General features: G+C 47.9%; 1 protein-coding gene across 1 annotated transcript in view; it reads left to right on the forward strand.

Annotated features, from left to right (window-relative positions):
* The window catches only part of LOC126484540 (venom dipeptidyl peptidase 4-like), a 320,902-nt gene that overhangs the window by 141,454 nt on the left and 155,781 nt on the right, over positions 1-23,667 (forward strand). Inside the window, exons 5-6 of the mRNA XM_050108088.1 lie at positions 1,915-1,967; positions 9,710-9,897. Of these exons, the coding sequence (XP_049964045.1) occupies positions 1,915-1,967; positions 9,710-9,897 (241 nt within the window). The remainder of the gene's footprint in view (positions 1-1,914; positions 1,968-9,709; positions 9,898-23,667) is intronic.

A 23,667-nucleotide genomic window follows, 5' to 3' on the forward strand; every position in this document is an offset into this window, starting at 1 on the left:
TCCCATTCCTGTGTAAGGAATTCGTGTTAGTGTTTTGCATCCATGACTTGCCAAACTAATAGTTCGGTAATTTTCACACCTCCCAGCAACTGCTTTCCTTGGAATTGGAATTATTACATTCTTCTTGAAGTCTGAGGGTATTTCACATGTCAGACATCTTGCACAGCATATGGAAGAGTTTCTTCATGGCTGGCTCTCCCCAAAGCTATTAGTAGTTCTGACGGAATGTCTTCTACTTCCGGGGTCTTGTTTCGACTTACGAGGGTGAGTCAAATGAAAACCTTAAATATTTTTTAAATATTATTTATTGTGCAGAACTAGTACAAAGCTGTATCACGTTTCAACGTAATCTCCCCCACGCTCAATAAGTCTTCCAGCGCTTACAAAGTGCATAAATTCCTTTAGAAAAAAATTCTTTTGGGAGTCCACGCAACCACTCATGCACTGCGTGACGTACCTTTTCATCAGAACGGAACTTCTTTCCTCCCATTGCGTCTTTGAATGGTCCAAACATACGGAAATCACTTGGGGCAAGGTCTGGTGAGTATGCTGGATAAGGAAGACACTCAAAAATGCAGGTCTGTGATTGTTACAACTGTTATACTGGCAGTTTGGGGCCTTGCATTGTCATGTTGCAAAAGGACACCTGCTGACAGCAATCCACGTCGCCTTGATTTGATTGCAGGCTGCAGACGATTTTTAGGAGATCTGTGTATGATGCACTGGTGACAGTGGTCCCTCTAGGTTTCCAATAGAGGTATTAGTTACAATACTTTAGTGCGTGTGAAATATTTACGGAATGTATCAATCAATAGAAATTCAGAACTTTCATTTATAGCTATAGTCCCTGATCCCGCTGAGTGAATAGCAAATACGAACATTTTCTATCAGTGAGCACAAAGAGTAAGGTGGAGTTGCAGACTGAAAATTATGGTCAGTATGTTCTCCATCGATCTCTGGCTAACATCAAAAACGTCTTCTGGCTCTTGTAGAAGGCGAAGGTAGGAGGAAGGCATGCACAATTATTTAAGTAACGTCATATCGAAGTAACGACCACCGCCACACACCATGTTATCGTCACTTGATTATTCTTTTACGCAACAGCTTTATCTTATTAGAATGTGGCTGGGCAGCATTAATAAATGATTGTGTGCGTAGCACACAGTGTCTGTTTTCGACTATTGAATTCCATTGACTTTGTTGAAAGTGTCATGATCGGTTCTCTCCACACAGAAGTCATGGCTTCGAGATCACGTCAACAATGTGTCCTGTGTGTCACGAGAGTGAACTATGGTTGAGAGTTTCACTCCCATCATCTCGACGTCGCGGCTGACCTTAAATAGCAAACCACAATTGCGTTTGGTTATGAATTACGAATAGTTATTGATGATTCAGATTATTGGTATCAAATGTTCATGCACAGAGCTATTACCAATTGTACCACCTTTTTCAGTTACGTCAGAGGTTCTAGTGACCACTGAAATGAACACAGTACTTAGCTTATTATTCACTTGTAGTACTCGTGCCTTTTCGTGCCTTTACATGACATTACTCGTTACATTCTGTCACTTCCACGCGCGAGCGTAATTTAAACATTACAGATTAATCAAGTGCATGTTAATAAAAATGTGATGCGTCAGAGCATATGATCACCTTAAAAGTCTCTCTCTCTCTCTCTCTCTCTCTCTCTCTCTCTCTCTCTCTCTCTCTCTCTCTCTCTCTCACACACACACACACACACACACACACACACACACACAGCATAGCCTCTTAATAAGATCATTAACAATGATTTACGTATGATTTTTAGGGAACATTATGAATTGCTGCACACAGCAATACAGGAAATTCGATTTGATTTCATAGAGTTGTAGTGGTAATGTATTTTAAATTTCACTCTATCTTTGTTGACAGGTATACCGTCACTCCTCAGAGGCCAATTATACCATCTACAGCGTTCAGGAAAAGTGAGTATCTGCCTCTCGTGTGCATACTTTTCTTCTCTTACAACGATAATCAAAATAATTTGTACCATATTACCAGGTGTACAGTGGATAAGAAACGAAATAGTCATAGGCTGAAAAGTTGTTGAAACTAATGTGGAACTCAGATGACGCAGCTTTTGAAACCGTTGGCAGAAAGACATTTTGTAGCTACTAGGGGTGGATTGAAAATGGTGGCAACACTGCCGTAACGTGAGATATGTGCATCCAGTGGTATGCATGCTATGTGTAGCTGCTAGCACAAGGTCACTTGCTATAGTGCTGTGAGCGGCAGCGGCTGTGTTAGTGTGTACCGTCTGAAAATGCGGGAGGCCAGTTGAAGCGTCCTAAGAGTATGTTTAGGGAACACGAACAATATACACGGATCAAGAGCGAAGTGGCACGTAGTCGTAGTTAAAAACGTTTGTTTCATTTAAAAAGCTTTTTTCAGCTCACGAAAAATAAAGGTGGAGGGGAGGGTCATCGCCTTCTGCACTTCAGTTTTCTTGCCTGTATTAGAGAAGTGCGTTTCCTCTGTCTCAGTCGGCAGTATACAGACAATCAAAAATCCCCCTGCGGGTCCGGGGATTAGAATAGGCCCGAGGTATTCCTGCCTGTCGTAAGAGGCGACTAAAAGGTGTCCCTCCCCCTCAAGAGGGTAGTTAGCGCCTGCGACCGGAGACGGACGGTTCCACGACCTATATTTGCGGTTTTTCACAGCGGGAAAATACAGCACTGTCCTCGCCTCTCCTCGGACTACCAGGGAGGTGGCGACGCAGACATGCGATCTGACCTTCAGCACCACGGTCGTCCGTTCGGCCAGTGCTAAGATCGCGCGGTCGACGTCTCCTCTTCCTCCCGTCACCCCTCAGACACAAGCACCTTCATCAGCTTCTGCCAAGACGAAGACCCAGAAGTCAGATGGACGGGCCTTCAAGACGGAACCGTCCGGTGCAGACTTCCTACGTACCTCGAACTCCCAGCCGTCGACCAGTACTTCCACTAAACGACCTTCCAAGAAGGCTCGTAGGAAGCACAGTTCTCCTTCTCCGCCACGGCGCATTTCTTCTCCTGCGCCACCCAGCGGTTCTCGCCCAAGGCCGTCATCCGTTTCGCCTAGCCGCACCGCTGGTTGCCGAACATCTGGCCGTCCACCGGTGGAGGAAGCTGCTCCTCCCGGCCATCTTAACGAGATGGCCGATGAACCTATAGAACCAATGGACGATGACTGTCCGCCTACTGATAGCGGCGGCAGTGCTCGCTCGAAGCCAGGCCCTCAGCGGCCTTCGAGGTGACCCCTTCTTTCATCTTCCTTTTCTTCTTACGATGGCACTTATTCACTGGAATATTCGCAGCATTCGCTCCAACCGAGAGGACTTGAAGTTGCTGCTCCGCTTGCACCGTCCGCTCGTCGTAGCCCTCCAGGAAACGAAGCTACGCCCATGCGATCACATTGCCTTGGCACACTACACCTCTGTGCGTTTTGACCTACCCCCAGTGGTAGGTATTCCGGCTCATGGAGGGGTTATGTTGGTGGTCGGGGATGATATTTACTACGATCCCATCACATTGCACACCGGCCTGCAGGCAGTCGCCGTCCGAATTACTTTCCCCACTTTTACATTTTCCATTTGTACCGTTTACACTCCATCGTCGTCTGCCGTTACCAGGGCAGACATGATGCAAATTATTGCTCAGCTACCTGCACCATTTTTGTTAGCTGGAGACTTCAATGCCCACCATCCCCTTTGCGGCTCTCCAGCATCCTGCCCGAGGGGCTCCTTGTTAGCAGACCTTTTCAACCAACTCAATCTTGTCTGCCTCAATACTGGCGCCCCTACTTTTCTTTCGGACACATCTTACACCTATTCCCATTTAGACCTCTCTATATGTACTACCTAACTTGCAAGCCGGTTTGAGTGGTATGCCCTTTCTGATACATATTCGAGCGACCACTTCCCGTGTGTCATCCATCTCTTGCATCATACCCCCTCTCCGTGCTCAACTAGGTGGAACATCTCCAAAGCAGACTGGGGGCTCTTCTCTTCCAGGGCGACCTTTCAGGATCAAACCTTCGCAAGCTGCGATAGTCAGGTCGCACACCTCACGGAAGTCATTCTCACTGCTGCTGAATATTCCATCCCTCACACTACTTCTTCTCCACGTCGTGTACCGGTCCCCTGGTGGACCGCAGCATGTAGAGACGCTTTACGTGCTCGTCGACGTGCTTTACGCACCTTTAAACGCCACCCTACAGTGGCGAATTGTATCACTCATAAACGATTACGTGCGCAGGGCCATCGTATTATTAAACAAAGCAAGAAAGCCAGCTGGGCTGCTTTCACAAGCACCTTCAACAGTTTTACTCCTTCTGTTGTCTGGGGTAGCCTGCGCCGGCTATCTGGCGCTAAGGTCCACTCACCAGTTTCTGGCTTGACGGTCGCGAATGACGTCCTTGTGGCCCCTGAGGATGTCTCCAATGCCTTCGGCCGCTTTTTCGCCGAGGTTTCGTGCTCCGCTCATTACCATCCTGCCTTCCTCCCTCGAAAACAGGCAGAGGAGGCTAGGCCACCTAACTTCCGCTCCTCGTATCGTGAAAGTTATAATGCCCCTTTCACCATGCGGGAACTCGAAAATGCACTTGCCTGGTCACGGTCCTCCGCTCCAGGGCCTGATTCTGTTCATATTCAGATGCTGAAGAATCTTTCTCCTGCGGGTAAAGGTTTCCTTCTTCGTACTTATAATCGCATCTGGATTGAGGGACATGTTGCCGCATGCTGGCGCGAGTCTATCGTTGTACCGATTCCTAAACCGGGGAAGGACAAGCACTTGCCTTCCAGTTATCGAACCATCTCGCTTACCAGCTGTGTCTGTAAGGTGATGGAGCGAATGGTTAACTCTCGTTTGGTTTGGCTGCTCGAATCTCGACGCTTACTTACCAATGTACAAAGAGGATTTCGTAGGCGCCGCTCTGCTGTTGACCATATGGTTACCTTGTCGACCTTCATTATGAATAACTTCTTGCGGAAGCGCCCGACCGCGGCTGTGTTCTTTGATTTGGAGAAGGCTTACGACACCTGTTGGAAGGCGGGCATTCTCTGTACCATGCATACATCGGGCCTTCGCGGTCGCCTCCCTCTTTTTATTCGTTCCTTGTTAATGGATCGACAGTTCAGGGTACGTGTGGGTTCTGTCCTGTCAGACACCATTTCGCCAGGAGAATGGGGTGCCACAGGGCTCAGTTTTGAGCGTCGCTCTCTTCGCCATAGCGATCAATCTAATAATGGATTGCCTCCCAGCTGATGTATCAGGCTCCCTTTTCGTGGACGATTTTACCATCTATTGCAGCGCGCAGCGTACATGTTTCCTGGAGCGCTGTCTTCAGCGTTCTCTTGACCATCTTTACTCCTGGAGTGTCGCCAATGGCTTCCGTTTTTCTGCCGAGAAGACGGTCTGTGTTAACTTCTGGCGCTACAAAGAGCTTCGCCCACCGTCCTTACGACTCGGTCCCGTTGCTCTCCCATTCGTGGAGACAACAAGATTTTTAGGTCTTACATTTGACAGGAAACTTAGCTGGTCTCCACATGTCTTATTTGGCTGCCCGTTGTACCCGTTCTTTAAATGTCCTCCGTGTTCTCAGTGGTATGTCGTGGGGAGCGGATCGAACCGTCCTACTTAGCCTATATCGGTCGATCGTCCGCTCAAAGCTGGATTATGGGAGCCTCGTATACTTCTCTGCACGGCCGTCCATCTTACGCCGTCTCAACTCCATACAACATCGGGGTTTACGTCTTGCGATTGGAGCGTTTTATACTAGTCCCGTAGAGAGTCTTCATGCTGAAGCCGGTGAATTGCCACTGGCCTACCGGTGCGATATACTGCTTTGTCGGTATGCCTGTCGGCTACTGTCAATGCCCGACCACCCGTCTTATCGTTCCTTTTTTGACGACTCTCTCGATCGTCAATACGGGTTGTATATATCTGCCCTGCTACCCCCTGGAGTTCGCTTTCGTCGCCTCCTTCAACATCTTGATTTTTCACTCCCTTGCAACCTTTAGAGTGGGCGAGAGCCACACGCCACCTTGGCTCCAGGCTCAGGTTCGCGTTCACCTTGACCTCAGCTCGCTCCCAAAGGAGGTTACCCCCAGTTCGGTATACCACTCCCGTTTTGTCGAACTTCGTTCGAAGTTCATTAATATGACCTTCATTTATACAGATGGCTCAAAGACCAATGACGTGGTCGGGTGTTCCTTTGTCGGGGCACAAAGTTTCAAATACCGGCTCCATGGCCATTGTTCGGTCTCCACAGCTGAGCTCTTTGCCCTCTACCAGGCTGTTCTTTATATCTGCCGCCACTGACATTCTGCTTATGTCATCTGCTCCGATTCCCTGAGCGCCATCCAAAGCGTCAGTGATCCGTATCCGGTTCACCCTTTCGTGCACCGGATCCAACACTCTCTTCAGCAGCTGGTGGGCGACGGTTCTCCGGTTAGCTTTATGTGGGTTCCTGGCCACGTCGGTATCCCTGGGAACGAAGCTGCAGATGTCGCGGCCAAGGCTGCGGTCCTCCAGCCTCGGACAGCTTCTTGTTGTGTCCCTTCATCAGATTGTAGCAGGGTCATTTGTCGGCGCATTTTATCACTGTGGCATGCCGATATGGCCGCATTTACGGACAACAAGCTTCGGGCCTTGAAACCTCTTTCCACAGCTTGGATGTCCTACTCACGCCCTTCTCGGCGGGAGGAGGTAGTTTTGGCCCAGTTGCGGATTGGACACTGCCTGTTCAGCCATCGCCATCTGCTGACGGCTGCGCCGGCGCCGTTCTGCCCATGTGGGCAATTGTTGACGGTCCGCCACATTTTAACGTCCTGTCCGGATTTTACTACACTGCGTCTTGATCTTGGCCTGCCATGTACTCTCGGTGCCATTTTAGCGGATGACCCACGAGCAGCTGCTCGCGTTCTTCATTTTATCAACTTGAAAAACCTGTCTAAGGACATTTGATTATGCTGTTTTTTTAATCCTATGCCTGTCAATCTTTTATCGTGTTTTCCCTTTTTGTTGCTGTTTTAAACTTGTGTCTCGCGGTGCATTCCTAACGTAGTCTGGGCGCTAATGACGATTGAAGTTGTGCGCCCTAAAACCACAAAAAAAAAAGGCTATCAAAATAACTTCGTGATTGAATAGAGTGACTCGCAAGACACTGAGGTGACAAAAATGACGGGATAACTACAAGCACACACACATAGATGGCGGTAGTATCTCGTACACAAGGTATAAGAGGGCAGTGCATTGACAGAGCTGTCATATGTTCTCAAGTGATACGTGTGAAAAGGTTTCCTGCATGATTGTGGCCTCACGGCGGAATTAAGAGCCTCAAAATGGTAGTTGGAGGTAGAGGCATAGGACGTTTCATTTCGGAACTCGTTAGATAATTCAATGTTTCGAGGTCCACAATTTCAAGACTTTGCCGGGAATGGCAAATTTCAGGCATTACCCCTCACTATGGACAACGCAGTGGCTGACAGCCTTCAGTTAACGACTGGGAGCAGCGGTATAATGTTACTTATAATCCGTCTTGATAGCAAAATTTTTTATTCATATGATCGGTTTCAGTTCATTCAGAACCACCTTCAGGTCTGATATTTCAGTTACAGGAGTAACCCGTCCAAATCCAGCCACTTTCACATGCTGCACGTGCATTATGTCTGTTTTTGCAAAGGGAGCAGCGGTGTTTGCGTAGAGTTGTCAGTGCTAACAGACAAGCAACTCTGAATGACGCAGTCGCAGTAATCAATGTGGGACATACGTATCCGTTAGGACATTGCAGTCAAATTTGGTGTTACAAGGCTGTGGCAGCAGACGACCAAAGCGAGTGTCTCTGCTAACAGCACGACATCACCTCCAGCACCAACCAGCTACCTTGACAATACAGGGTGGATCCTAGAGGAATGGATAACAGTGCTTTGGACAGATTACTCTCGATTTGCCTGCCGTTGTGGCCGAGCGGTTCTAGGCGCTTCAGTCTGGAACCGCGCGACCGCTACGGTCGCATGTTCGAATCCTGCTTCGGGCATGGATGTGTGTGATGTCCTTAGGTTAGTTAGGTTTAAGTAGCTGTAAGTCTTGGGGACTGATGACCTCAGATGTTAAGTGCCATAGTGCTCAGAGCCATTTGAACCATTTTGACACTCGATTTCAGTTGGTAAGAGCTGATGGGAGGGTTAGTGTGGCGCAAACCCCATGAAGCCGTGGACCCACGTTGTCAACAACGTACTGTGCAAGCTGGTGGTGTCTTCATAATGGTGTGGGCTGTATTCACATGGAGTGGACTGGGTCCTCTGGTCTAACTGAACCGATCATTGATTTGTTTCCAGAATGAAATTTTCATTCTGCAACGGAATGTGTGCTAATATGTTACTTCCTGGCAGACTAAAACTATATACGAGCTGAGACTCGATCTCGGGATGTTTCCCTTACCCGGGCAAGCGCTCTACCGACTGAGCTACCCGAGAACGACTAAAGTCCTGTCTTCACAGCTTTACTTCAACCGGTACCTCGTCTCCTACCTTCCAAACTTCACAGAAGTTCTCCTGAAAGAAAGGATATTGTGGAGAGCAGTGTTAAAACGGCTCTGAGCACTATGGGACTTAATTTCTGAGGTCATCAGTCCCCTAGAACTTAGAACTACTTAAACCTAACTAACCTAAGGACGTCACACACATCCATACCCGAGGCAGGATTCGAACCTGAGACCGTAGCGGTCGCGCGGTTCCAGACTGTAGCGCCTAGAACCGCTCGGCCATCCCGGCCGGCAGAGCAGTGTTAGTCTTGCAAGTTTTTCAGAGCATCCATGAAGTTGGAAAGGTAGCAGACGAAGTACTGATGGAAGTAAAGCTATGAAGACGTGACATGAGTTGTTCTCGGGTAGCTCTGGTTGTAGACCACTTGCCCGCAAGAGGCAAAGTTCCCGAGTTCGAGTTTCAGCCGACGCACAGTTTTAATCTGGCAGGAAGTTAGGAAATGATTATGTTCGGTTACTTGGAGATCTTTGGCAGCAAACAAGGATGGATTCCTTATGGACGACAATGCGGCAAACGCTTCAGCAAACAACAATGAAGTGCATTGCTGACCTTAATTGCCATAGAACCTCATTTTAGGACTTCCTCATATTCCAGTCGCTTATACTGTCTCGGGGGAGCTAGTAACTCGGTGTGCATTTATTAATTTAATCTTTTCTTCATTGTTCCTACTGGAGCGATATGTAGGGAACTGCAGTGCATCCATATATTTCTCGCTTCATACTTGTTTGTCGAACTTTGCAAGTACGCGTTCACGAGGTTTATTGTTCAGGTGTCTACCAAATCAGGTTTTTCCGCATTTCCGTGACGCTCTCGCTTCAGTCAGACATACCCTTCACAATTTCTTCTATTATTCTTGATACATATTTAACATCCAGTGATAATCCCGTTCAGTATACGTCACATGCAGATAAACTGCATTAAGTCATACGTAAACAGTCACCGATGTAGATTGACTTAATTCTCGCATCACTACGATGCCTTATTTAGATCAGACAGGATATCTGTGCAGCTTTCCTATAGATAGCGCTCCATTGTGGAGGACGACGTTGTCTGCAAAATGTCTGACGGTACTGCTAACGCAACCCAGTTCTTTTGTTCGAGTTTCACTGTTTCATTGTTAACATTCGGCAATGGTACTTCCAGCACTACGTACGAAATCTGTGAGGACGGCATGCAGCTAGCCAAATGGGCGCCGGTGGGCAACGCGATGGCGTTCGTCTACCAGAACAACCTCTTCTACCTGCGTCAGCCGGGAGACAAGCCGACGGCGATCACAGTGGACGGCGTGCCGGGAACAGTCTACAACGGCGCCGCGGACTGGGTGTACGAAGGTGAGTGTTCGCAGTAGGACTGTTGATATTTCAAGAATATTGGGAACCCGATAGATATTTAACAATCTACCATAATCGGCCCGCGACATATCGAAAAATGTTATCGAGATATCGTTATATTGACGGAAAGAAGCACAGAAAAACATGACCTTCGCACTTCGTTCTTAATCCAAAATATTACGCCACCTTGCTGTTGTTTGGATTATGAACGAAATGCGAAAGTTGTGCCTTTGTGCATAAAAATAGTTGCAAGCCGTCCAACAAACTCGCTCACTGTTGTAGATGACATAATCTGAACTGAGAAAAACGGCAACAGAAAACACAGAGAATATGCCGAAAAAGTGACAACAATTTAAAACCATGCATGTATAATAAATGAGATTTGAAGAGCTCACTGGTGGCGATATTTGTCGCTAAAACTAGCTCGGGGAATGAATAAATAACAAAAGTGTTTTACATCAAGGCGGACTCACAACTCCCATATTGTTATTTTTGTATGAAACACGGACTGAATGGAAGAGTCCAAGATAATATTATTGCTACACTATCTGATGAGAACTGTGGTGGTGTCAAAAGTTGTCGGTGCCACACCAAAGTCGACAAATCGCATACACACTGCACTACCATCGCACGGATGTCGATATAGAGCCAAATGCGTGGTCGCTCTGCCCCAGTTCGTGACGTCCAATGAAGCAGTCTACCCCCCCCCCCCCCCCCTGCGGGTTCGGGGGTAAGAATAGGCCCGAGGTATTCCTGCCTGTCGTAAGAGGCGACTAAAACGAGTTTTAACCGTTTCGGCCTTCATTGTGATGGTCCCCCTTGGGGTTTGACCCCTTTTTTCAAAATTCTACAGAAGTATGAGCCTTTTGGGGAAGGACGCCTTATGTGGTGTATCATTGGTCCTCAGTGCACTAAGACCTTGGCACTCAGCATTGTAACGGCGTTGTAACCACTCCCATTATTCCTCAAATTGGGCCTAAACGCCTGATGGGTTGCACAAGTTACGCACATAGTGTGTTCCCATCTGCACCTACGATCATGATGGACTTTCCATGGCACCAGAAATCCAGCGCGGTAGCCAGCCCATTCTGGTGGGGTCGTCCTGTACCCTCTAAGTTGTAGCCCTCTGACAACACAGGGATCGTACTGCCGATACCTGAGCTGCACCATCCCCATGTCGGCCAAGGAGTAGATGCCCGTCTCCTTCAGGCATCAGGACTCCTGGCAACGGTCATCCTGCCAGGTGGCCCTTGCTGAGGCTGGGTGGCGCCCGTGGGGAGAGCCCCTGGTCGGAGTGGGTGGTATCGGGGCGGACGTTTCGCAGATGAAACGTCAACACGTATCAGGTCGCTCTGCGGCTGAGTCTTTGAAAAGGAAAGGTACTGTCTCTGGTTCTGGTTCTCCTGCCCTTTCCCCTGGGCCACTCCCTGGAAGGAGGGACAGGCCCGCTGGCTTGGGGCGAAGTACTTACCCTGGTATTTGGTCTGTTCTCGAACTGATGGGGGGACGTTCGCCACCTCCAAGCCCATGTTCTTTGTTCAGTACATCGAGGACATCTTAGGGGAAATCGAGGCTCTCAGTAAAATGCGTTCGGGGTCCGTTTTTATGAAGACCACCTCCGCCACACAGTTGGTGGCGCTCCAGGCGTGCGACCAACTAGGGGACATCCCAATGTCCATTGTTCCGCATCTGGCACTGAATAGGATGCAAGGGGTTATTTTTCATTGGGACCTCCTGCTGCAATCTGATGAGGAGCTCAGGGCCAACCTGGAGCGCCGAGGCGTGCATTTCGTCCGGCGAGTCCAGCGCGGCCCCAAAGACCGTCGCATTGACACTGGGACCTTTATCCTCGCCTTCGAGGGCGACGTTCGCCCGGAGAAGGTAAAGGTGATGCGCTACCAGTGCGACGTGCAACCTTACGTCCCACCTCCTATGCGCTGTTTTTGGTGTTTGCGCTTTGGGCACATGTCGTCACGGTGTGAGGCTGAGCCCCTTTGTGGCGATTGTGGATGTCCTCTTCATGAGGAACATACATGCACCCCACCACCTCGGTGCGTTAATTGTCCTGGCATCCACACGCCTAGATCCTTAGACTGCCCCGCGTATCAGAAGGAGAAGAAGATTCAAGAACTCAAAACTTTCGATCGTCTCTCTTATTCTGAGGCCAGGAAGAAGTATGACCGCCTCCATCCCGTGACGTTGACCACTTCGTTTGCCTCAGTCGTGTCCACTCCTTCCACACTATCCTCACCCCTATCCTGTCTCCCCTCCACCTCCTCCCCCCATCTGGGGTCTATGCCTCTGCCTCCCAAATCCCTCCCTTCCAAATCCTCCTCCCCCACCCCCTCTGGCCCAGAGGCCACCCTTCCTCCTCCTCCTACACCCCCCCCCCCCGCTGCCTGAGAAGCGATCCTCTTCTCAGGCTTCCATCGGGGAAACGTTCCGGACCCCAGCTTCCGAGGTCCGGCGTTCCAAAACGGACCCCGCGCGTGAGGACCTTCTTCGGGTCCAGCCCACCATCCCCATGCCTCCTCGGACTTCGAAGAAGGCCTCCAAGAAGAAGTCTCTATCCCCCTCTCCACCCCGGCGCGTTTCGTCTGACGCTCCATCTGTGAGTTGCTGCTCCCAGCCGTCCTCAGTTTCGCCGGGGTGCTCTGCTGCCAGGCGCTCAGCTGGCCTCTAGTCAGCAAATGATGCCCCTCCTACACAAACCGGGACAGCGGCCGCAGCTGGCGACGACTCAATGGAACAGGATCCGCCTCCCGCCGGTTGTAGCGTTGTTCCCTCGAAACCTGGCCCTCCGTGTCCGTCGAGGTGACCAGCTCTTCCCCTGTCTCGTTCCCCCTCTTTTTTGACTAGCGGTGGCCTTGTTACATTGGAACATAAGAGGTATTCGATCTAATCGGGAGGAATTACAACTGCTCCTCCGCCTGCACTGTCCGCTCGTCCTTGGTCTCCAGGAAACCAATTTGCTCCTGACTGACCGTATTGCCTTTACCCACTATACCTCGGAGCGGTATGACCTCACCCCTGTGGACGGTATCCCAGCTCTTGGTGGGGTCATGTTGCTCGTTTGGGACGATGTCTATTACCATCCCATCCCATTGACCACCCCACTCCAAGCAATAGCTGTCCGTATTACTCTTTCTGCTTTTACTTTTTCAGTTTGTACCATCTACACTCCATCGTCATCCGCAGTTAGTCGGGTGACATGATGCACCTGATTGTTCAGCTTCCTCCGCCGTTTTTATTGTTTGGCGACTTCAATGCCCATCATCCCCTTTGGGGCTCTCCTGCATCCTGTCAAAGAGGCTCCCTCTTGGCGGATGTCTTCAACCATCTCAATCTTGTCTGTCTCAATACTGGCACCCCGACTTTCCTCTCGGACTCTACTCATACCTACTCCCACTTGGACCTCTCGATCTGTTCTACCACTCTTGCCCGTCGGTTCGAGTGGTATGTCCTTGCTGACACCTATTCGAGCGACCACTTCCCCTGTGTCATTCGTCTCCTGCACCACACCCCATCCCCATCCCCATGTCCTTCGAGCTGGTGCATACTGAAAGCTGACTGGGGACTTTACTCCTCCCTGGCGACTTTTCTGGACCACGATTTTCTCAGTTGTGACAGTCAGGTCGAATACCTCATGGCTGTTATCATCAATGCTGCCGAACATTCCATTCCTCGTACTACCTCTTCTTCACATCGCGTTTCCGTCCCCTGGTGGAATGAGGCTTGTAGAGACGCTATCCGTGCTCGACGACGTGCTTTACGCACCTTTCACCGCCATCCTACGTTGGCGAACTGTATTGGATACAAACGACTCTGTAGAGTCATCAAAGACAGCAAAAAAGCTTGTTGGGCCTCTTTCACCAGCTCCTTTAACAGTTTTACTCCCTCTTCTGTCGTTTGGGGTAACCTGCGCCAGCTGTCGGGCATTAAGGCCCACTCCTCGGTACCTGGCCTGACCTCAGGTAATGAGGTCCTTGTTGATCCTGTGGCTGTCTCCAACGCCTTCGGCCGCTTTTTCGCGGAGGTTTCAAGCTCCGCTCATTACCACCCTGCCTTCCTTCCCAGGAAAGAGGCAGAAGAGGCTCGGCGACCTTCCTTCCACTCGCTGAATCTGGAAACTTACAATGCCCCCTTTACTATTCGGGAACTCGAACGTGCGCTTGCACTGTCCCGGTCCTCTGCTCCGGGGCCAGATGCCATTCACGTTCAGATGCTGGCAAACCTTTCTCTGGCGGGCAAAAGCTTCCTTCTTCGTACCTACAATCGCGTCTGGACAGAAGGTCCGGTCCCCATGTGTTGCCGTGACGCTGTCGTTGTTCCTATACCCAAACCTGGGAAGGATAGACACCTTCCTTCTAGTTACCACCCCATTTCTCTTACAAGCTGTGTTTGTAAGGTGATGGAGCGCATGGTTAATGCTCGGTTAATCTGGATTCTTGAATCTCAACGGCTACTTACCAATGTCCAATGCGGCTTTCGTCACCGCCGCTCCGCTGTTGACCACCTTGTGACCTTGTCGACATTCATCATGAACAACTTTTTGCGAAGGCGCCAAATGGTAGCCGTGTTCTTCGATTTGGAGAAGGCTTATGATACCTGCTGGAGAGGAGGTATCCTCCGCACTATGCACAGGTGGGGCCTACGCGGTTGCCTGCCCCTTTTTATTGACTCCTTTTTAACGGATCGAAAGTTTAGGGTACGTGTGGTTCCGTATTGTCCGACGTCTTCCTCCAGGAGTACGGAGTGCCTCAGGGCTCCGTCTTCAGCATAGCGCTTTTTGCCATCGCGACCAATCCAATTATGGATTGCATTCCACCCAATGTCTCAAGCTCTCTCTTTGTCGATGACTTCGCGATATACTGCAGTGCCCAGAGAACATGCCTCCTGGAGCGCTGCCTTCAGCGTTGTCTAGATAGCCTATACTCATGGAGCGTGGCAAATGGCTTCCGGTTCTCTGAAGAGAAGACGGTTTGTATCAACTTTTGACGATATAAAGCGTTCCTTCCGCCATCCTTACATCTCGGTCCCATTGTTCTCCCATTCATGGAAACAACTAAGTTTCGTGGGCTCACATTGGACAGGAAACTTTGTTGGTCTCCGCATGTCTCTTATTTGGCGGCCCGTTGTACACGTTCCCTTAATGTCCTCAGAGTTCTTAGTGTTTCATCTTGGGGAGCGGATCGCACTGTCCTGCTTCGCTTGTATTGGTCCATAGTCCGATCGAAACTGGATTATGGGAACTTCGTCTACTCGTCTGCTCGGCCATCACCCTTATGCCGTCTCAACTCCATCCACCATCGGGGGTTATGTCTTGCGACCGGAGCCTTCTACACTAGTCCCGTCGAGAGTCTTTATGCTGAAGCTGCCGAATTACCATTGACCGACCGGAGCGACGTACTGCTGTGTCGGTATGCCTGCCGGCAGTTGTCAATGCCCGACCAACCCTCTTACCAGTCCTTCTTCGCCGATTCTCTCGACCGTCAGTACGGGTTGTATGTGTCTGCCCTGCTGCCCCCTGGAGTCCGCTTCCGTCGCCTACTTCGACAATTGGATTTTGCCCACTCTACCACCATCAGAGAGAGTGAGAGGCCGACACCACCTTGGCTCCAGGCTCCGGTTCATATTTATCTCGACCTCAGCTCACTCCCAAAGGAGGGTACTCCGGCTGCAGTGTATTGCTCACGGTTTGTCGAACTTCATGCTCGACTTGCCGGTCACACCTTTATTTACACCGATGGCTCCAAAACTGACGATGGTGTCGGCTGTGCCTTTGTCGTTGGTGCCGCCACCTTTAAATACCGGCTCCTTGACCAATGTTCCAGCTTTACGGCCGAGCTTTTTGCTCTCCACCAGGCTGTTCAGTATGCCCGCCGCCACCGCCATTCATCGTATGTACTCTGCTCTGACTCACTCAGTGCTCTTCAGAGCCTTGGAGCTCCCTATCCGGTCCATCCCTTGGTTCAACGAATCCAGCAGTCCCTCCATTCTTTCGCTGATAATGGTTCTCCTGTCAGCTTTCTGTGGGTTCCTGGACATGTAGGAGTGCCTGGGAATGAGGCTGCAGATGCTGCAGCTAAGGCTGCAGTCCTCCTGCCTCGGCCAGCCTCCCATTTTGTCCCGCCATCTGACGTTCGTGGGGTTGTTTGTAAGAGGCTTGTGTCGTTGTGGTGGGATGCTTGGTCATCCCTCCAAGGAAACAAGCTCCGGGCAGCAAAACTGCTCCCAACTGCTTGGACAACCTCTTCCCGGCCATCTCGGCGGGAAGAGGTCCTTCTGACCAGGTTTCGGATTGGGCATTGCCGGTTTAGCCACCGCTACCTGCTCTCTGGTGACCCAGCCCCGCAGTGCCCTTGTGGTCAAGCATTAACAGTGCGCCATGTTTTATTGTCACGTCCCCGCTTCAGTCAATCTCGTGTTGTCCTGTCCCTGCCATCTCCTTTACCGGATATTTTAGCTGATGACGCTCGAGCAGCTGCTCGTGTTCTGCGTTTTATAACTTTGACTGGCTTGTCCAAAGACATCTAACTTTTTTACTTATTTTATCTGCATCTTTGTCAGGACTTTCTGGTGTCCCCCCCTCCCCTTGAGCTTTACTAGATACCATGTGCTCTAACAACTGTGACTGGGCACTAATGACCTCAGTAGTTGTGCGCCCTTAAACCCCACCAAACAAAAGCAGTCTACATCATCTCGTTAGGACACCAATGCTATTCAAGCCTCACGTGCAACAACACTTTTGTAACTGTTCGTCTACATCTACGTGGATACTCCGCTAATCACATTTAAGTGCCTGGCAGAGGGTTCATCAAACCACCTTCACAATTATCTATTATTCCAATCCCGTATATCGCAAGGAAAGAATTACACGTATCTATTTCCGTGCGAGCTATGATTTCTCTTATTGTATCATGGTGATCGTTTCTCCATATGCAGGTCAGCGTCAACAAAATATTTTCACATTTGCAGGAGAAAGTTGATAAGAATTTCGTGAGAAGAATACTCTGCAACGAAAAAGGCCTTTGTTTTAATGGTTTAAATGGCTCTGAGCACTATAGGACTTAACTTCTGAGGTCATCAGTTCCCTAGAACTTAGAACTAATTAAACCTAACTAAACTAAGGACATCGCACACATCCATGCCCGAGGCAGGATTCGAACCTGCGGCCATAGCAGTCGCGCGGTTACAGACTGTAGCGCCTAGAACCGCTCGGCCACTCCAGCTGGCTTTGTTTTAATAATGTCCGTTCCAAATCCATTAGTTCAGTGACACAGTCTCCCCTATTTCACGATGATACAAAACGTGTTGCCCATCTTTGAACTTTTTCAGTACGCTCCGTCAATCGTGTCTCGTAAGGATCCCACACTGCACAACAGTACTCTAAAAGAGGACGGACAAGCGTAGTCTAGGCACTCTCTTTAGTAGGCCTGTTACATTTTGTAAGTGTCGTGCCAATAAAACGTAGTCTTTGGTTTGACTTCCCCACAACATTTTCTGTGTGTTGCTTCCAATATAAGTTGTTCGAAATTTTAATTCGTAGGTATTCAGTTGAATCTACGGCCTTTAGATTTGACTGATTTATCGTGTAATGGAAGTTTAACGAATCCCTATTAGCACTCATGTGGATAATCTCACATTTTTCGTTATTTAGGGCTAATTGCCATTTTCGGATCATACAAATATCGTTTTGCAATTTGTTTTGATCTTCTGATGACTTCACTAGTAGATAAAAGACGGCGTCATCAGCAAACAACCCAAGACGGCTTCTCAGATTTTCTCCCAAATTGTTTATAGAAAAAGGAACAGCAAAGGGCCTATAACACTTGTACTTGAATCTGTTCAAACATAGTTGTTAATTTTCGACACGCTCCTGTGCCAATGTAAAGTAAATCACCTTATCGTTCTTCTAGTAAAGTGACTAGTAGTTCAAATGCTGTAGTCGCGATCAGCCATCTCCCAGAGCAATCGAAGAACCCAGAGTTATGACTGGACGTTTGTAGTTTCATCAAGTCATAACAAAAAGTATCCGGCCTCTCGTATACAGGGTGAGTCACCTAACGTTACCGCTGGATATATTTCGTAAACCACATCAAATACTGACGAACCGATTCTACAGACCGAACGTGAGGAGAGGAGCTAGTGTAATTGTTTAATACAAACCATACGAAACTGCACGGAAGTATGTTTTTTAACACAAACCTACGTTTTTTTAAATGGAACCCCGTTAGTTATGTTAGCACATCTGAACATATAAACAAATACGTAATCAGTGCCGTTTATTGCATCGTAAAATGTTAATTACATCCGGAGATATTGTAACCTAAAGTTGACGCTTGAAACCTCCGACGTTCAGTTGCGTGTTGTGACAAACACGGGACACGGTCGGCGAGCAGCATCTGCAGGGACATGTTTACGATGACGACCGTGTTTACGAGTGTGGCTGTAGTGCACTGTTGTGGTTTGGTCTAGCTGTCACAGTGTCCGCATGTAGCGCTTGCTGCTATTGTTATTCTGCATTCGTCTCCGCACGCAGACCAACTGTAGTACACCGTGTTACCAGACATCTGTGATAGTGTAGTGTCGTAGGAACTGTGACCATGGTGTATTCGAATTCTGAAAAGGCGGAAATGATACTCATCTATGGCGAGTGTCGACGAAATGCAGCTGAAACCTGCAGGGTGTATGCAGAACGGTACCCGGACCGAGAGCATCCAACGTGCCGCACATTGCAAAACATCTACCGCCAACTGTATGCAACAGGTATGGTCGTAGCACGCAAACGGGTCCGTAACAGGCCCGTCACAGGAGAAGCGGGTGCAGTTGGTGTGTTAGCTGCTGTTGCCATGAACCCACACATGAGTACACGGGACATTGCGAGAGCCTGTGGGCTGAGTCAAAGTAGTGTCATGCGCATACTGCATCGTCACCGCTTTCACCCGTTTCATGTGTCGCTACATCAGCAATTACACGGTGATGACTTTAATCATCGAGTGCAATTCTGTCAATGGGCATTAACAGAGAATGCGTTGCAGTTCTACCTGTTTACCGATGAAGCGGGTTTCACAAACCACGGGGCAGTGAATCTACGGAACATGCATTACTGGTCCGTGGACAATCCTTGCTGGCTCAGACAGGTAGAGCGACAGCGACCGTGGACTGTAAATGTATGGTGCGGCATCATTGGCGACCACCTCATTGGTCCTCACTTCATTGCAGGGGCCCAAACAGCTGCAACATACATCGCGTTTCTACAGAATGATCTGCCAACGTTGCTCGAAAATGTCCCACTGGAAACGCGTCGACGTATGTGGTATCAGCATGATGGTGCACCTGCACATTCCGCAATTAACACTAGGCTGACCCTTGACAGGATGTTTGACGGTCGTTTCATAGGACGTGGAGGACGCATAAATTGGCCAGCCCGTTCTCCTGATCTTACACCTCTGGACTTCTTTCTGTGGGGTACGTTACAGAAGAATGTGTACCGTGATGTGCCTACAACCCCAGAGGATATGAAACAAAGTATTGTGGCAGCCTGCGGTGATATTACACCAGATGTACTGCGGCGTGTACGACATTCATTACGCCAGAGATTGCAATTGTGTGCAGCAAATAATGGCCACCACAGTGAACATCTATTGACCTGACATGTCGGGACACACTCTATTCCACTCCGTAATTGAAAACTGAAACCACGTGTGTACGTGTACCTCACCCCTCATGGTAATGTACATGTGCATCAGTGAGAAAGACCAATAAAAAGGTGTTAGCATGTGGTCGTAATGTGCTGTTCCAGTCTTCTCTGTACCTGAGGTCCCTCACCGTTCCCTTCAGATCCCTACGTAATTCGGTGCTCTCCGATACACACGATCGAACAGCGGAGGAGTGGTACTCAAGCGTCAACTTTAGGTTACAATATGTCCGGATGTAATTAACATTTTACAATGCAACAAACGGCACTGATTACGTATTTGTTTATATGTTCAGATATGCTAACAAAACTAACGGGGTTCCATTTAAAAAAACGTAGGTTTGTGTTAAAAAAACATACTTCCCTGCATTTTTTATGGTTTGTATTAACCAATTACACTAGCCCCTCTTCTCACGTTTGGTCTGTGGAATCGATTGGTCAGTATTTGATGTGGTTTACGAAATATATCCAGCGGTAATGTTAGATGACGCACCCTACATAATGCAGAATTGTCCTATAGAGATCGCGGGTGGCGGGTACACGAGTATAAAAGGATTCTGGAAGTATTGCGTTGTCAGTAGAGGAGCAGTAACAGCAAATAGGATGGTCAGAGCAGTTCAGAGACTTCGAATGTGGGCTACTTGTTGCTTTTCACCAGAGTGACAAGTCCACGACAGACAACATTTCGACTGTTGCTAATGCGATGGCGAAGAGGAAACCCGAAGGAACAACAACAGTCAAACCAAGACCAGGCAGAGCTCATACACCGACAGAGAGGGAGCGTCGATCACTGCGGAGAATTTGTCGAAATAGCGCGTGAAATAAGAGGAAAGAATAGCTGAATGACTGTGTTAAAAAGAATGTGAAGCAGTGGTCGATCAGTTCCTCATTAGCCACGTATTTCTGTTAGTGAGTGCTAAGCGACACTTGAGATGATGTAAACAACAACACCGCTGGACGATGGATCATTGGAAACGAGTGATTCGGACTGGTGAACGGCGCTGTACGCTGTGGCAATAAGATGGATTTTGAGTCTGGTGAATGGCTGGAGTGTGTTAACTGTCATAGTGTGTAGTGTTGAGTCTTGGAATCCTGCATACTTGGTTTGCTAGACAATCAATCAAAACGTATTACCGAGTTTTATTTCAACAAGACAAGTGGAAATACTTTGATGTGAGAGTTTTTATAGTACTCTACACCTTATCATCCACAAGTGCAATTACACAGATGTGTCGCAGGCAAAGGGCGAAATACAAAATAATCAGTCTTCTTCAGAGTAGACAAACACAAGTAACAGTTCTGGTCCTAGCGACTGCAACTGACAAAAGACTATCAACTGAACTGCAGTGACTGCTGATCGCTAACTGAGCCACACAGAGATCGCTAACGAAGTGGCTAACGTTGAAGCTACTATCGAAGTGCGTTGCCACCAGTCGGCCGCGTGCTTACGTCGTCTCCACCTAGGGACCGCTGCTGTCGCGTTGTCGTCCTGGCGGGAGGTCGGTCAGCATGTGATTGGCTGACCTCTTCTCACTGCTCTGTCGTTCCCGGTTATGACTTTAGGCTGTAACATGTAGTGCTAACAGTGAAGGGCGGAGGCGGTGGTTTTACAGCTTGAAGGTGTTTTCTCCTGCTTAGGGTGTCGTCACCTTTTCAGGCTCAAGTCAATGTAAACGCCGACGGATATGAACACATTTTACAACATTTTGTACGGCATACAGTAGAGGAACTGTTTGGAGACGAATATTGTTTCAGCGTGACGATAAACCGTGTGACAAAGAAGTATCTCTTAGCTAATCATTCGTGGACAATAACATTCCTAAAATTGTCTGCCCCGCGCAGGATCCCGACCTGAAGACAATGGTAAACCTTTGGAATAATTTAAAATGTTGCCTGCTCTCCTGACCCCAGCATTCAACATCACTGAGTTCTCTAGTTTCGACTCTTGAAGCATGGTCTGCCATTTCAGCACTGACATTGACACTTCATTGAGCGCGGTGGAAATCAAAGATACAATAGCATCAGGATCTGTATTGTTCGTGCCACACTGAAGAGTTTAGATTTGGCTGACTTCAATTGGTGGAGATTCTGCATTTTCTTGTTTTTGTAGTTGACTGTTTAAGCAGGTGTAGTTCTAGACCGTTGCACTCAGTGACAATGTTCGCTGGAAGCAAATAAAATGTAGTATTACAAATTTTCTCAACGATTGTTCTGATATTGATCGAATAAATATTTCGTATTCTGATAAAAAATATTTACATTGTCCATTAAGCAACATCTAACCAGGGAAAATTTTTTACAAGCCCAGAATTCAGAATTACAGATTAATTCCTCTGTTTTACGCAGATTACAGCTATTGTTCTATTTTCCAGCGTTATTTCTCGCAACGGAACGCTTCGGCAGCCTTGGGCATCGATTCGCGGAGCATTCACACCACGCCCGCGCAGGTACTTCCCTCACGAAGTCCCCAACACCCGTGTCGTGTACAGTTCACAATTAGTCCGCACAGTTGTGCTCTCCTGTATAACACTTCATTTTTTTGTTCGCGAGTGTCATTTGTCAGTAACGAATTCGTAGGAAAACGCATCACTCTTCCGAAGTGATAATGTAACTCCACATATCCTCACCCTTAATTTTGTGACAATTTCAACTACTTTTCCCGTTTCTTAACATCTGCCTTCTGTGATTGTCTTAAATATCTTATCTGAAGATCTTTACGTAACGCTACATATTATAAAGTTAAGAACGTTCATTTTATGGACGTACAACTAGAATTCTCAATTTTATTTACTGGATGTCTCGAAATATTTCATAGTTCAATAAGACACCAGTGATCATATTCCAGTTGTAATTGTTAAAGGTATGTGCTTTTTTGGGCGCACAATATTTTATTATAAGTAGCCTGTTACCGAGCTTCATGTCACTGCAGCACAATTTGTATTGTGCCTGTATTTTTTGTTTAATTCTAAATGTTTATTACATATGCCTCTTAAAGCCTCTGTAGTAAAGCGCTAAAATGTGAAAGCTGCAATATTACATCAGAGTCAGACTGCCCTAACTTTTTACAACAATTTCTCAGTTTGCTGCTGGTAACAGTATAGGTGGGTTAAAATATTATATATATATATATATATATATATATATATATATATATATATATATATATATATATAATATTTTACCACACTTTTCTCCCTTCCTTTACAGAGAAATTGTCCCTACATATAGGGTGTTCGTTTCACCTTGAGACAACTAAATATCTCGAAAACGACATACCGAACAAGAAAAATGCTCCAGGTGGAAAGTTATCAGTAAAGGGACACCCATCTGCGCTACGACTGGCCACCACCTAACCATCCCTCGTGTGTGGCTGGGGTGAACATCGTGTTTTCAAATGGAAACCTCCCCTCCTCCCCCCCCCCCCATCCCATTTTTATTGCATATTCGGATTCTACGCCAAATGTATGTACGGTTTACTCAAACCATTGTTTTCTGTTCGTGGTAGTTGGTGTTGTAATGACAAATATCAAATCTGCCCGCTTTTTCAATTAAGATCTGACGCATTTGATTATCCATTTGTTTACGATACAAGTTGTAACAGTTGATATCTACGTTCGAAATTTTAGTGTTGCAAATTTTACTGTTCAGCGCTATATCGTTAGACGTTACGATGACCAGTTAGTAAATAAGTCTAGCGTGATCCAAGAACAACAAGGTGGATGCAGTAGTTTCCTGTTTGTCTGAATGCTGATATCGGCGAGTCCTCTTACCTCTCGTCATTGGGATGCTTGATTTCGGAAGGTATCCAAAGCAGGAGCTCCTGTCATCATCACCTCATGGATATTCTACCTTACTGCCACTGTTGTGGTTTGTATTATGCAGGTTAACGCGGTTGGAGTTAATAGCACACTACAATCAGTCACACTGACGGGCAATCTAAATCAGGCGTGCCAATGGTTTTGGGACTCACGGCAATCAACCCTGTAGGGAACAGAAAACTAAGCTACCATAAAAGTAGCTTATTTGCCAGAAATGTCAGTGTCTAGACCTATTATTTATACTGTACAATC

The sequence above is a fragment of the Schistocerca serialis genome, chromosome 6, assembly GCF_023864345.2.
Source record: "Schistocerca serialis cubense isolate TAMUIC-IGC-003099 chromosome 6, iqSchSeri2.2, whole genome shotgun sequence".
NCBI lineage: Eukaryota > Metazoa > Arthropoda > Insecta > Orthoptera > Acrididae > Schistocerca > Schistocerca serialis.